Source organism: Macrobrachium nipponense, chromosome 7 (assembly GCF_015104395.2).
Source record: "Macrobrachium nipponense isolate FS-2020 chromosome 7, ASM1510439v2, whole genome shotgun sequence".
Lineage (NCBI taxonomy): Eukaryota > Metazoa > Arthropoda > Malacostraca > Decapoda > Palaemonidae > Macrobrachium > Macrobrachium nipponense.
The window spans coordinates 84,988,068-85,002,365 of NC_061109.1; the positions used below are offsets into that span (position 1 = coordinate 84,988,068).

Here is a 14,298-nt window from a genome sequence, read left to right on the forward strand (position 1 = left end):
ATACATACCGCGAATAGGCGAATCTCTAAATCTTGAGAACGCAAATACGGGGTGTCCACTGTATTTAAAATTTAACTCTCTCCCTTTTTAGTGTAGTTTTATTTCTTATTTAATTTTTTTTGTATACTCAAATTTATTTTAAATTGTTAAGTATTATCTTAAATTGTTAATGTGTAGCAAATGAAACTGTAAGGACGACATTCAGGCGAATGTTCGCCATTCCATTGTAAAAGTCTGTATGTCCAGAAACTAAAATGTAGAGCATTTTACGCTCTTTCTTTTGATGTATATATGTCGGGAATCCGTTCCCTCTAAGAATATTATTCATGTATTTTCGTCTGTGAGGAAACACATTCACAGTGGGGGCCCTGCCCCTTTTTGACTATGTTCGTGCAAGCATGATGAACACTACGTTTCTGTCAGCACGCCATCTTATGTACAGCCTCCTCGTGGAATAAAGTTAGTCCACTCACTCTCCTAGTCTTACTCAGTACCATTTCTTCACAGAAGTGTTTTGGCATTCAGTCTTATGGCTTGGCCTGCCCTTCACGACTTCTTGTCAACCTTAAGCGTGAGACTGACAAGACAATGGAGAGTTCAGTGCAATCACTTGACTCGTCTGTGTCTGCCTCGACCTTGCGATCCTTCTCCGTGCTCGAGTCGTCCTCGACGCCCACGCCCATGCCCCGGATGACCGAACCGTCGGAGCCCCACCACGTCAAGCTGCTGCCCTTCTGCAGTGAGGACGTCGCAAAATGGCTGCAATGGGCAGAAATACAGCTCTGGATCCACGGCATCACCCGGGACAGCACCATGGGGGACCTCATCGCTGGGACCCTCACAGAAGATGCCTTCGAACGCCTCGCCCCATGGATGCGCAGCCAGCCCGGGGAGCTGCCCTACAAAGGCCTGAAGAAGGAGCTCATCCAGGTCTTCTCCCTCCCAGTTCCCAGTGAGCAGCCCAAATTTTCGACCTCGTGGTCAACCTCATGATCACCTCGAATCCCAGAGTGGCCTGGCACAAGCTCCAGGACCTGGTCCTCCTGCAAGAGATGGACCACCAAGGACGAAGACAGGAGGTGAGCATCCTCTGTCAGTTCTTACTTTGCCAGCTTGCGCCCAAATTCCGATGCTAGATCCCTAATGCAGAGACCATGGAGATGGAAAGTTGGTGCAGTGGGCTTTTGCGCTGTTTACCCCCACCCAAGCTGCAAAACGTCCTCTCCTCTGTCAGCCAACAGCCTACAGCAGGAGGACATGGGTGGTGCAGCATGCCAGCGATCGCTGAAGCCCCTCCCAGACGTTGGGTAGTGCCACTTCCACCACCAGTTCGGCAGCAAGGCACAGAAGTGCGAGCGCCATTGCTCCTTCCCCCCTTCAAAAAACAACGGAGGCAGCGCACAAAACAAGCCCCACGGAAGTGGCAGTAATGAAGTCCCAACCCAGGGGCTTCTACGTCCATGACAGCATCTCTGGCCTTAGGATGCTGGTTGATACTGGTGTCATGCAGTCGGTGTTCTCTTCATCTGCAGAGGATTGCAGCCACGACCCGACCACCTTTATAGCTGCAAACAGGACGTCCATCAGCACCATGGCCCAGACCATCGCATTCCTGGGCCAGACCTACACCTGGCCCTTTGTCCTCGCTGACGTACGGACCCCTCTCCTTGCACCGGACTACCTCTTGGTGGACATGGCTTGCAAGCGCCTTCTCAGTATTCTTATCTAAGGCCCTCCAAGAATTTATTGGGATGGTGAATTATTACCGAAGGTTCGTCCCCGACATCACCTGCACCATGTGCCCTTTGACTGTGGTCCAGAAGGGCAAACCTAAGAAACAGACATGGGGAGCAGACCAGCAGCTCACCTTCGCTTGAACCAAGTCTTCCCTCAGCAGGGCCACCAACCTGGCTCACCAGGACCCCGACGAGCCCTTGATGCTCGCCACCAATGCCAGCAACATTGCCTGTGGCACCGTCCTGGAACAGCTGGTCAACGGAACCTCATAACGTTAGCCCTTTTCAGCAAGAGGCTCAAACTCGCTGAGACTCGCTACAGCACATTTGACCGTGATCTCCTTGCTGTCTACCAGGCCATCTGCCACTTCAAATATCTTCTGGAGGGTGTCCCCTTCACCATAAGGACGGACAGCTGCTGGTCCACAAGGCAGCAATGACATCTCGTGGCTGTCTCTGAGTTTGGGTGCTCCATCGAATACGTCCCCAGTGGAAGAAATCCCATAGCCGACGCCATCTCGAGGGTCGAGATCAACTTCCTTCACCTTGGTGTCGACTACAAAGACTTAGTGCATGAGCAAGCCTCTGACCCCCGAAGTACCAGCCTACCGGACGGCCATCACCGCCCTTTGCTGGGAGGACATCCCTTTGGCCCCTCCCGGATGACGCTCCTGTGCGATACCAGCACAGGACGCTCTCGTCCCCTGATACCCACCTCCCACAGGAAACGGGTGTTCGACATTCACGGCCTCTTGCATGCGTCGCCCCGCACAACAACCAGGCTCCTGACGGAGGAGTTCTGTGGCACAGCATCAGGAAGGACACTCTGGAGTGGGCCAGAAACTGCATCTTGTGCCAGAGTAGGAAGACGGGACGGCACACCGAATTGGGGATAGGCTTTTTTTCTCCAGGCCAGGCAAAGATTCAGACATCCCCGTCGACGGGCCTCTTCCTCCATCTGATAGTGCCAGATACTTCCTAACAGTGATCAACTAGTCTACCAGGTGGCCTGAGGCCACCCCGATGTCAGAAGCCACCGTGGACGCCTGTGCCAAAACCCGTCTGACCAGCTGGATCAGCTGCTTCGGAGTGCCTGATGATGCCACGACGGACCAAGGCCCCACCTACACGTCAGAGGTCTGGTCTTCCCTGGCACACCTGATAGGGACCAAGCACCACACCACGACGTTCTACAATCCTGCAGCCAACGGCATGGTGGACAGGCTCCACCGCTCCCTCAAGGCTTCCTTAATGGGACACTGTCAGGGCCCCGATTGGAAGGCACAGCTTCCCTGGGTCTTCCTCGGTCTGCGCACCACCCCAAGAGCAAATGGCGACCCTTCCCCAGCAGAGAAAGTGTACAGGGAGACCCTGACCGTGCCAGGCAAATTCTTCCCCACCGACAGCGATGATCCTGATATTCCCCTGGCTAGGTTGCATGCAGTTGCCCAGAAGTTAGTTCCCTGCTGAGAGACATACGTCGACAGGAGGAAGCAGTTCTGCCCGCATGCCCTGGACTCCTGCAGGTTCATCTTCGTGAGGAACGACGCTGCCCACCTGCCCGCCCTTGACGAGTCCCTACTGGGGCTCGCACGGAGTTGTCTGGTGGAAGGAGAAAGCATTCCTTTTGTCAATCAGCTGCCGCGAGGACTGGGTCTTGATAGATCGCCTCAAGCTTGCCATCATCCCCGACGAAGATGACCCCACTGAACGCCCTCGCAAAACCCAGATGCCTCTGCTTCCTGACAATGCCCCTAAACGTTATCGAGGCCGCCCGAGGGAAGCAGTCAAACCTCCAGGCTCACTACCAGGGGCGGCATCCTGCTTTTGGCCCTCCAGACACCCCTCAACCGAGGGAATTGCAAACCTGAGGACTCCTTCAGCTCCCTGCAAGATTCCGTTATTCATTTAACAATTCTACGTAATCATTGTCTTGGGGGGAGTATTTTTAAGGTCGACATTCTGGGGAATGTTCGCCCTTCCATAGTAAAAACTGAATATCCTTATGTTCTCTCTTTTCTTCCAGGAACTAAAATGTAGAGCATTTTATGCCCATTCTTTTGATGTATATATATATGTCTAGAATCTGTTCTCTCTATGTAATATTGTTCATGTATTTTCGTCTGTGAAGAAACACATTCACAGCAGGGGTCCTGCCCCTTTTTGACTGTTTGTTCATGCGTGTGTTTCCATCCACACGCCACCTAATGTACAGCCTCCTCGTGGAATAAAGTTAGTTCGCTCACTCTCCTCGTCTTACTCAGTCCTCACAAAACTATACCTTTTATTATTTTTCTATTATTTTTCAGACATGCATGTATATATACCATGTTCAAAAAGCAAAGTGTAATGATGTGAATATATCACAATCTGACTTTCATGCATTGAAAATGCCCAAGGCATTATTACTTTGCATTGTAATTTCAATGCACTGCAAATACCCAGAGATGATTTACCATGATAAAATTACCAAAATCATTTTCATGGACAGCTATTTTTTGTTTACAATTAAATGGTCATAAATGAACTGAAGTAATTGCTTTAGTTAAATTTGTCAGTCATTAAGTGTCAGCAATAAGAGCAATTTATTTTTTGTCTGGATAAGACATCAGAAGACAAAATTATAAGTTTACTTAAAGTTATGTTGATATAAAAAATAACACTAATGTTGTACATGTATTCTAACTTTATCCTAAGAAAAACACCTTATGGTTGCATCAGCATTCTCAGTAGTCATCTGGTTGCTCCAGGTTATTTTTGACTATTTTTCTGTGTGAATTACTTTTTAAAAAGTCTGATGGATGAAAATGACTTTCTCATAAGCAGTGGACCCCCTTTATTCATGGGGGATGCATACCAGACCCAACTACGAATAACTTGAAACTGCAAATACTTAGGACCCCTACAAAAATGCTTAAAACTGCCTATTTTTTCAGTTCAAATTCAATGAAAACCCACTAAAAATGCTTCTTGTACCTGGGGTTTTAAATAGTTTTATCACAAAAAGTGCATTTAATAATTGACATGAAAATCAGTATTCAGTACTTTGTAGATATTTATCATAGAAAAATACCGCGAATGCGTAAATTTACCACGAATAGTGGGTATATAAGGTCCATAGAGAAATCTGCAGATACGCGAGTCCATGAATCCGGAGTCCGCGAATAGCAGGGGTCGACTGTATCTCTAAATAACTACACAAATATACATAGCCTGTGTAGAATTAAGTACAATATCTAAAAAGTAAAACTATCCTATGTACTGACCTTTGTGCCATCATCAAAATGGTCTTCAGGAGACCCATGTAAATAAATATGGCCTCCATAGGTTTCAGGACCATGTGGATCTTCTAAGGGTGGTGGATTAAAAAGGGCAGGAGCAATATACTCTTCATAATTTTCGTAATGCGAGTGTGAGTGATGCTCCTTAGGCTTGTGATGGGTGTCAGGTTCAAAAGGCACTAAATGCTCGTCACGCCGTAAACTCATGCTCTTGAGGCCATTATAGCCATCATCTGAAAGTAGTAAGTGATTATGATATGAAGATGTCAAACTAAGAAAAGTATCAGAGTGAAAGAAGTTATTCTTTTTAGAGTGAAAAAGTTGATATTTTGAGTAAACATATTTTAGCAAGAAAAGCACATTACAGATTTTGTTTTGCAGTCTGCAAAATTAAATGTAAATAATTTTAAAATTAGAATTTTATGTATTGTACTCAGATTTTTCACCAAAACATCATCCTGTCCTGATTGTGTGAGTGTTAATACTGATTCTCTTTATTTAAAGTAGCAACATAAGATTATCAGAAATGGTGACTTAAAAGTATGGACAGTTTGCCTTTAAAGAGTTGCATGTGAGGTTGAGGCAACCTGTAAGGTGCCAGATCCAATATCACTAGCAAAGGGGTAGAATTTTTGTTGGTTATTTCATAAAATATTTTGCTCTTTTGCATGAGACTAGTTTGTCTGTATATTGCTAGTTCTTAAGAAATGGTAAAAAAAAGTAAGATCTCTCATTTATTTCCACCATAACTTTAGTCAGCAAGATCGCAGTCACATTGTAAGCCTCATGTATTGCCTTAAAGATTTCCTCTTAAATGGAAACTGAAAACTGGAGGAAGGCAAAACTGAGCAGGTTGGACTAAAATGATGTGTACAAAGGGAATGGAAGAAAATATGTACGTAATTGGTTATAGGTTGTTTTCAGTGATCCTTTTAGGACAGTAGGATCACTGCAAAAAAACCTTTAGTATCATCTAATACTGATAATAGCTGGTACAGAACATTAGAACTTACTGCATTTAGGTTCATTACATTTCCTAGTCTTCTTTAACTTCCTTGGACATTTTTTTCCATTATTCTGTGGATGAACCTGGAAAATACAAGGCTAAATTTAGTAAACAACAAATATGCAAAGCATAAAGAAATATTACATTTAATCTACATGTGCCATAAAAGAATGCTAAAGCAGTCAAAGAGAAAATGAATACATATATGTAAATCCAAACTGAGGACGAAGTATGTTAAGTAAATTTTTTTTAATATAATGGATCTTGGCTAGGACCATTAAATGGGCTTCGTGCACACTTTCTGGCTTTAGTATTATTATTCTGTTAAAGGATGGCTGTATTCAACGAAGTAATCTTGTGTAGAATTGTTTGAATTTTTAAAAATTATTTACATGTAGGATGGACTGAGCGTAACCCGACAAGGGGAGCTCAAAAGAAGTTCTAGAGTCCTGTTTAGCACCCAGCAAGGCCTCTATACCTACTGGGGTGATAGAAGATTGAGCTTGCGCCCTATCCTCAAGATTGTTGAGCTCATGGATGAGATCACAACCTCTGCGGGTGAGGACATAAACTCTTGGTTATCTCTCTCCTCCTGCTCCGGCACAGGCAACCGATGACATGAAGAAGACTGTTTGGCAGTATCCTCCTCCTTCTGTAAAATTGCTGATGAAGCTTCCCCATGAAGCCCAACTTTCTGGACAATATTGGTTGGTGTGTAAGGTCTAAAACTGGAAAATACTGAGACTGAAGGTTCTCAAAACTCATCTCAAACAACATACTGGCTCGTGAGAAGTACCCTGTACTTGATCACGTAAAGGATCACGTACATGTATGTGGTGTAACACACACACGGTCACAGGAGGAAGCACGTACATGAACGTGTGACAATACAATTACACAACCTTGAGACGCCAACCAAGCATGATCCTGCAATGAGGAACGTCACTGAAGAGAGCTACCTGAAGGAGATGGACTCCTAAGGCTAAGGTCTCTTCAAGGAGAATGAGAAGCATGTCCATAGGTCAATGAAGCCTCATGGCTTCGACTCTCAGCCCCAGTCTTGTTGAGCAAAGAATCCTTAGACGAAGCCTGAGCGACTGTCACAACACATCTGCAGCCTTTGATCTTTTAATCAGTGCTTTATTGTCCTTGAGCCAATGAGCTGGTACAGGAATAGACAGAGGTGTCGCCCAGACCTCATCGACACGTACTTGCAAGGATAATTCACATGCACAAACGGAAGATGTGAGTTCGAATATGGTAAGTTGTACATTAATTGTTAGATGAGTCTACTGTCCCTGCATTATGAATGGCGGCACTTTGGGATTGTTTAGTTAGGTTGTAGCCAGTGCCAAAGCACATGTTCGAACAGATCTTTAGTCCCAGCCAACCGAACATCAGGACGTGCATGAATTTTCTGGTTACTGTTTCAACTTTGGGGGTCCAGGCCCCCGGCCAAGTAAGGGCATGGTGCCCTAAGTATGGTTAGGTTGGTTTAGGTCGGGACACGATCTTCTAGGTAGGTTAGGTTTTGCCTCGTTTTGGTTAGGTTGCAGCCAGTGCCAAAGCAAATATTCAAACAGATCTATAGTCCCCATGATGGGCACGTCTGTACATGCATGATGTCACCGTTTGACAATTGTATACCAGGGGAAGTGGGCTGTCTTCTGCAACTGGCATCATCAAAGGGGTCTAACTCTCCACTCAAAGCCTCTCTTCAGCAATTAACCGACTTCCTGGTTTACCTAAGGCTTTAGAAAGGACTCTTAGTGTCAGCAGTAAAGGGGTATAGGCTAGCTCTCTCTGAAGTGTTTAGACCCATAGGAATTGACATGTCTGTATCCTTAAAGCTATTGATGCTATGGAAGAGTAATGATAGTAGTTTATATTTGACAACGTTTCCAAGGATATATATATATATATATATATATATATATATATATCTATATATATATCTATATATATATATATATATATATATATATATATATATCTATATATAAAGATATACATATATAGAATATTATATATATATATATTGCCTATATATATATATATATATATCTAGTATATATATATAATATAGATTATATATGATATATCTATATATATATATATATATATATATATAGATATATATATAGAATATATAATCTCTAATACATATATTATATATATATAGATATATATATCTATATAGCTCTATCTAGATATAATATATAATTATTATAGAATATATCTATATAGATTATATAAAATATCTATATATTATATTATATAGATATATATATATATATATATATGTATAATATATCTATATATGATTATATAAATATCTATATTAGATATATAATATCTATATTATATATATCTATCTATATATCATATAGATCTATATGATATACTCTATAATATATATTATCTATATAATATACATATATATATCATCTATATATATAGTATATATATAATTATCTTATATATCTATATATATTATATTATATATAATATATCTATAACTATATATTACTCTAATAGCTAATAAATATAGATATGATATATAGATATATATATAATATATATATATATATATCTATATATATATATATATATATATATATATATATTCTATATATATCTATATATATCTCTATATATATCTTATATAATCTCTATATATATATAATAGATATATATATCTTATATATATATATAGTATATATATATATAGTATATATATTATATATATATAAATATATATAATATATATAGATATTTATATAGATATATATACTATATATATATATATATATATATATATGTATTATATATATATCTATATATATATATATATATAGAGAGAGAGAGAGAGAGAGAGAGAGAGAGAGATATTGGTGGAAGAATAAATGGGAGTGGTTAAATGACGGCTGGAAGCGTGTGTCTGTTGTGGCGCTCTGTTGTGTAGATCGGTGGCGGGAGTCTGTTACCAGAGTCGTAAGAAGTAAGGCGTTCGTGGAAGGCATAAAGTTGGTTTTGGCAGAGTTTGTCCATTGATGTGTTATTTGATAGATTTTGGGGTTGTAAAGTTGTTGTGCGATTGTCTGTCTGGTTGTGGTGAGGTTGATAGTGCGTTTCAATGTCTGTGAGTTGTGGTTGGGGCAGTGTTAGTGCTGGTGGGTTGTTGTGCTGGGTAAGTTGTGTGGTTGTCATGTTCTTTTGGGGTGTTGGTGTTCGTCTGCAGTGATTTGTCTGGTTGTTGAGTTGTTGTGGGGTTGTGGATCTCAGTTGGTTGGTTTGTGTTCGGTTATCGGCGGTGCTTGTGTGTCGGCTAGCCTATTGCCTATAACCAGCGGACAGCACAGCCAAGCCCTGAGTATCTGGAGCTAGAGGTGAGTACGTGTTTGTGTTTTGTGTGTTCAGTATTTCGTTGAACCAATTGTCCTGCGGTTAAAAGTAACGTAAAGTGGAAAGTGATAGGGCGGGAAATTTTGTCAGCTTGTATGATTAACACAACTGTGGGAAGTTTGCTTGCTTTTTTTTCTTAGCTTTGATTCTGCCACAATGCTCATAAAGGGCTTCAAATAGCCATGCCCTCTAAGGGAGATCAGAGCCACGAGTGGGATGTTAAGAGCTGAAGAGTTTAAGGGGCCCACATAAGAGCTCCTGAAGGAAGCAACAAAGTTTACAGTTAGACAGTTTTCCTGTTGACCTTAGCTTTGGCCAAGAGGGTAGGGGAGCTACACTATCTTATATGGACTCCCACTTAGCAGGTTGGGATTGGAATAATATATCTTATTTGTGTGTGCTGAAATTCATCAAAAGATAGAACCCCACTGTTCCAGACCTATGCTTTGAAGCGCTCACCATACTTTTCCTATGGGACTCCTTATGGATGAAAGAGAAGAGATGTGCTGCCTATGTCCTCTCAGGGCAGTAAAGTGTTGTCTATAAAGAATGGAGACCCAACAACCAGCAAGCAAAAGCTGTTCATGATTGAAGGAAAGAAAAAGGAAAGAGATGTCAAAGAACACCATCTCCTGGATATGGGAGGATGAGAGCATACAGTGTTACCAGGAGAGGAGGTCATCCCAGACACTGAAAGTTCATGATGTAAGAATTTAAAAATGTATTTACTTTAGTACCTCTGTAACTTGAAGGGAAATAAACTTGTAAACTTTGTAATCCAAGTTCTGTGGGTCCACTAAGGTGGGGTTCCACCCCAATTGTCAGAGGAGTTTGGTCTCTGGTTCACTGGGTTGTCTGAGAGCAGAGGGTGACGGTCACAAGTGGTGTGGGAAAATGTTGATGGGATAGGTAGGGGTGGCCCTGAGTAATCCACAGGGCACCCCCACCTGTTGAATTTTATCCTCCCTCCAAAAGGGTGAGTTTCCACATGTGAAAAGCAAAGGTATGTTTCCTTGTGAGAACAAATGACAAAGTTGAACAGTTAATCTGTAATTTTAAAAGTTAATTTGCATTTTTCCTAGGGACACAAACCATAGCTTTTCATATAGGAACAAACCCACTTTTGCTTTCCCAGCTTTAAGGGTGAGCTACTTCTGACAAAATACTGTACATAGGAAAAGAGGAAAATATGTTTATAACTAATTAGAAATCCAAGTTTTTGAACTGAATGAAAGAAGTCAAAGCCTCACTAGTTATAATATGACTGCCTACATATGATTTCACTAAGTTATTTACACCCTGATGTTTTCAACATATTAATTGATAATTAGATATGGAATTATTGAAAACATAAATTGAATATATTATTGATAATTCTTATTGTAAAACTCAAGAGTTGCTTACTACTTAGGTATACTGATGATGTATAATGTCATAAATATACTATACTAATTTAGTGTAACATTTCAATTGTGTTTCAATTTTTGTGATGCTACTTTCATGCCATACCAACACTGTACCTGTTCATCAATAAAATGACAAATCTGTTTTTAGAAGTTTTATTCATAAAGGATTGTATTAAGTTCTTGAATTGTGGTCACTTCTGGCAACAAGGTGACATGGTTGTAAAGTAAGTTAAAGCCAAGAACTAAGTGTTATGTTTGTACCTTTCAGATTAGCACAGCTCTAATAGCTATCCACAACTCACCTTTATCATTCTTATCTTCTCTTTTCTACCTCTGCCACAAGTTGCAGAACATGGAGACCATTCTGACCATTCTGTCACCATGCAGTCCACTTTATCTCCAGAAATGGCCATGGGACCAGGGCTACAAACAAAGATCATGGATTAAAATAGAAGCATTATATACAGACATTTTAAAATTTCTAATACCATCTATCCATTTATCCCACAGTCCATGTACCTCATATGGCGCACTGTAAGCATTACATAAGGTTCTTTGCAGCATCCCTTTGGCTCCTAGCTGTAATCTGTCATTTCTTTTAGTATACCTCTGTTCATATTCTCGTTCATCATCTTACTTTCCAACCTCTCCTAACAATTTTGTTTCATGGTGCAACTACGAGGTTTCCTCCTGTTACACCTTGAAAACAATTTTACTCTCAATTTCCCTTTCAGCACTGAATAACCTCATAAGTCCAGTGCTGGCCTTTGGGCCAAATTTTATATTCCATTCCTTATGCCCAACCAAGAAATTCTATACCACTAAGTTACATCTAAGTAAAAAACAATACAGCTGTAACACAACAAGCATTGAAAAAGTAACTACGTCATAACACAGTTGTCTTAAACTCAGATGACTGTATGAGAATGAAGGAAAGATAAGGAGGTAGTTGTCACCTTACGTACTACAAAAAAGGAAAAACAGTAAAGAATTGAGAAGGCATTCTAAACCATAGCTAATCACTCATAAGTACCTAATTCAAGTCTAGGCCATACTACCCTAGCAGCAAAAACATCTGTTGTAAACTAACAGAATTGTACATCAAAAGAATACACTTGAACTAATAGCCTGAAAATATCTAGATACCTGAACTTTATAATTATTTTGATATAAAAGTGAAATGTCATTTGGCAACTCCATTTCTTGTATACTTACTCAGCATAAATAGCTCCTGGCTGTGCTGCAATGGTAAAAGAAATAGAATCAGTTTTATGTATTTATACAAATGCTCCAGGTAAGAACAATACCAGTTTTTACATTAAAAGTACTTGGATATGAAAATGTAAAATGGGTGTGCAAAGAAAAACTTTGGAAAATTACTCATCCAAGACAGAAAGAGGTAGTAAATATTTTCTTTTCCTTAATCCCGAATTCTGTTGGTGTACTGGTGGTATTAGCTTAAAAAGTCTAATCAAATTGTAAAGATTTAAAGGTAAATCCAAAAATTTGTACTCTATAACTTTTTTTGAACCAGCATGATGAGTGATTTATGCTCACGAAAATATCTACATACAATAATATCATAAAGTTTTAAAATACCGCAAGCTCCTAATGACAAAGAATCTTACTAAAATAAACTGGAAAAGTTTGTATGCAGCAATAGGAATTAAGAGATGGGTTAGGGTAGGAATGATAAATGAAATATCCAGCACTGAATGACCTCACAGGTTCCAGTGCTTGGCCTTTGGTCTAAATTCTATACTTTTCTTCTAAATGAAATATGGAGCACGGGAGGATGAATAGTATGAGAGGTAATGTTCTATATATGTATGTAGGTAGTTAGAAGTTTTCAGGATGATTGTGAGGCTTGTGTACACATCAGTAGATGGAAGGATGGACAGTAGAAGCTGAAATAAGCTTTGATCAAAAGCGTGTTGTTTCTGTGGTGTTTCAGTGTGCTTAAGAAAAACCTAAGCTCTAGAAGAAAAATGCAAGAAGTTTCTACTGAAGGTGGAACCCACAAGCTGCCTACATAAGCAAAAGTTTGAATGTGTGCGTAAAAGCCACTATTCTGCACAAAAAGAGAGGCACAAGTTTGTATGAAAAAGAGTACTACAGTTGAAAATAAGGTGAATGGAAGTTGGGTAGCGGTGGCAGAAGTTCAAGTATGGATGGAGGAAAAATGATAGTGGTTGATTCATTTAAGAACTGTATATGGTATTAACTTCAGTATTATATACAATAATACCATAGAATGAGAAAGTGGTGGAAGAAGATTAGATACAGTAATGACAAACAACAGTGGAAGATCAGCTGGAGTTACAGAGCAGAAGCAAAGCCTGTGGAAATGAACACTAAAATATATGTTAACCTAAATCTTTAGAGTAGAAAATCCAGTGTTAACTGTGAATGAAAACAAAACAGTGCAAGAAACTGATGAAATGTGTCGAATATTCTTTAGAATAAGGCAGGTTGAAACAGAAATATGTTGATGTGCTGAGACAATTAAAGAGGTTAGCTTATGAAAACAGATTTATTTGTACTTTTAGGTAGTGCGTATGGTCATTTACAGTGTGTGGACAGAATCATGAATGTTGGTCTTGGATGACCGAGAGGATGAAACCTATAAATTACTGTACAATACAGTAAATAGGCAGGAAATGTATACAGCACACATATGTGTACAAGGTAGAGGGGTTAAATGTATTTGTGTTGAGTTTCTTTTAAGTATGAAATGGATAAGGGGCCACTGATTTTTTCTTGTCCCCCTTGACACTACAGCTAAAGAGACGATTATGGAATACAGTATTTGTAAGTACTACTGTCTTGTATTTCTCTGTACTTTCCACATTGTTAAACTGATCATCTGTTAAATATGGTGAGCCAAGTAACTTGGAGTTACAGTACAGAATTTTATTTATTGCATTATGAAATGAACAACTGCTGTCCTTATTATCAGTCTTCTTACCATAAGGTTCATAATTTGTCGGCATAGAAAAAGAATAGTAATAGATAGCACTAGTTAATTAATGATTAACTTACCATTCATGCCACACATTTGCATACACTCTTCATAGCTTTCAAAGTTGTTGCGGTTACCCCTACAACCTCCAAAGTTAAAATCCTTGCAGGTTTGTGTTGCAGGATTGAAGTACCAACGTATGAAGCTTCCTCGGCAAGGGCCACCTTCTCTTTCTTGCATGCACACCTCTGTAGGATCAGACATCATAAGTAAAGTAGTCAAAAAACTTTATTTCATGCATAATTTTTTAATAAAAACTATAATTTTCAATAAATTGCAGTATTTTACTTAGCAAATGATATTCTGACAAGATTTTCTGATAATCCCATTATATATCAATGGGATATAATGGATAACCTAGAAAATGCACTAACAATGTTAAGCAGAACATTCATATAATTTCAAAATAAACACTGCAGCTAGTACAAACAACCATGCAATA

General features: G+C 39.8%; 1 protein-coding gene across 4 annotated transcripts in view; it reads right to left on the reverse strand.

The window, feature by feature from the left end:
- Window positions 1-14,298, reverse strand: part of LOC135217000 (spondin-1-like) — a 958,013-nt gene that overhangs the window by 11,043 nt on the left and 932,672 nt on the right. For all 4 annotated transcript variants that reach the window (XM_064252561.1, XM_064252562.1, XM_064252563.1 and 1 more), the window contains 5 exons: window positions 13,877-14,044; window positions 12,050-12,074; window positions 11,137-11,257; window positions 6,031-6,106; window positions 5,003-5,250 (listed from right to left, as the gene is read on the reverse strand). In XM_064252561.1, coding sequence (XP_064108631.1) covers window positions 5,003-5,250; window positions 6,031-6,106; window positions 11,137-11,257; window positions 12,050-12,074; window positions 13,877-14,044 — 638 coding nt within the window. The remainder of the gene's footprint in view (window positions 1-5,002; window positions 5,251-6,030; window positions 6,107-11,136; window positions 11,258-12,049; window positions 12,075-13,876; window positions 14,045-14,298) is intronic.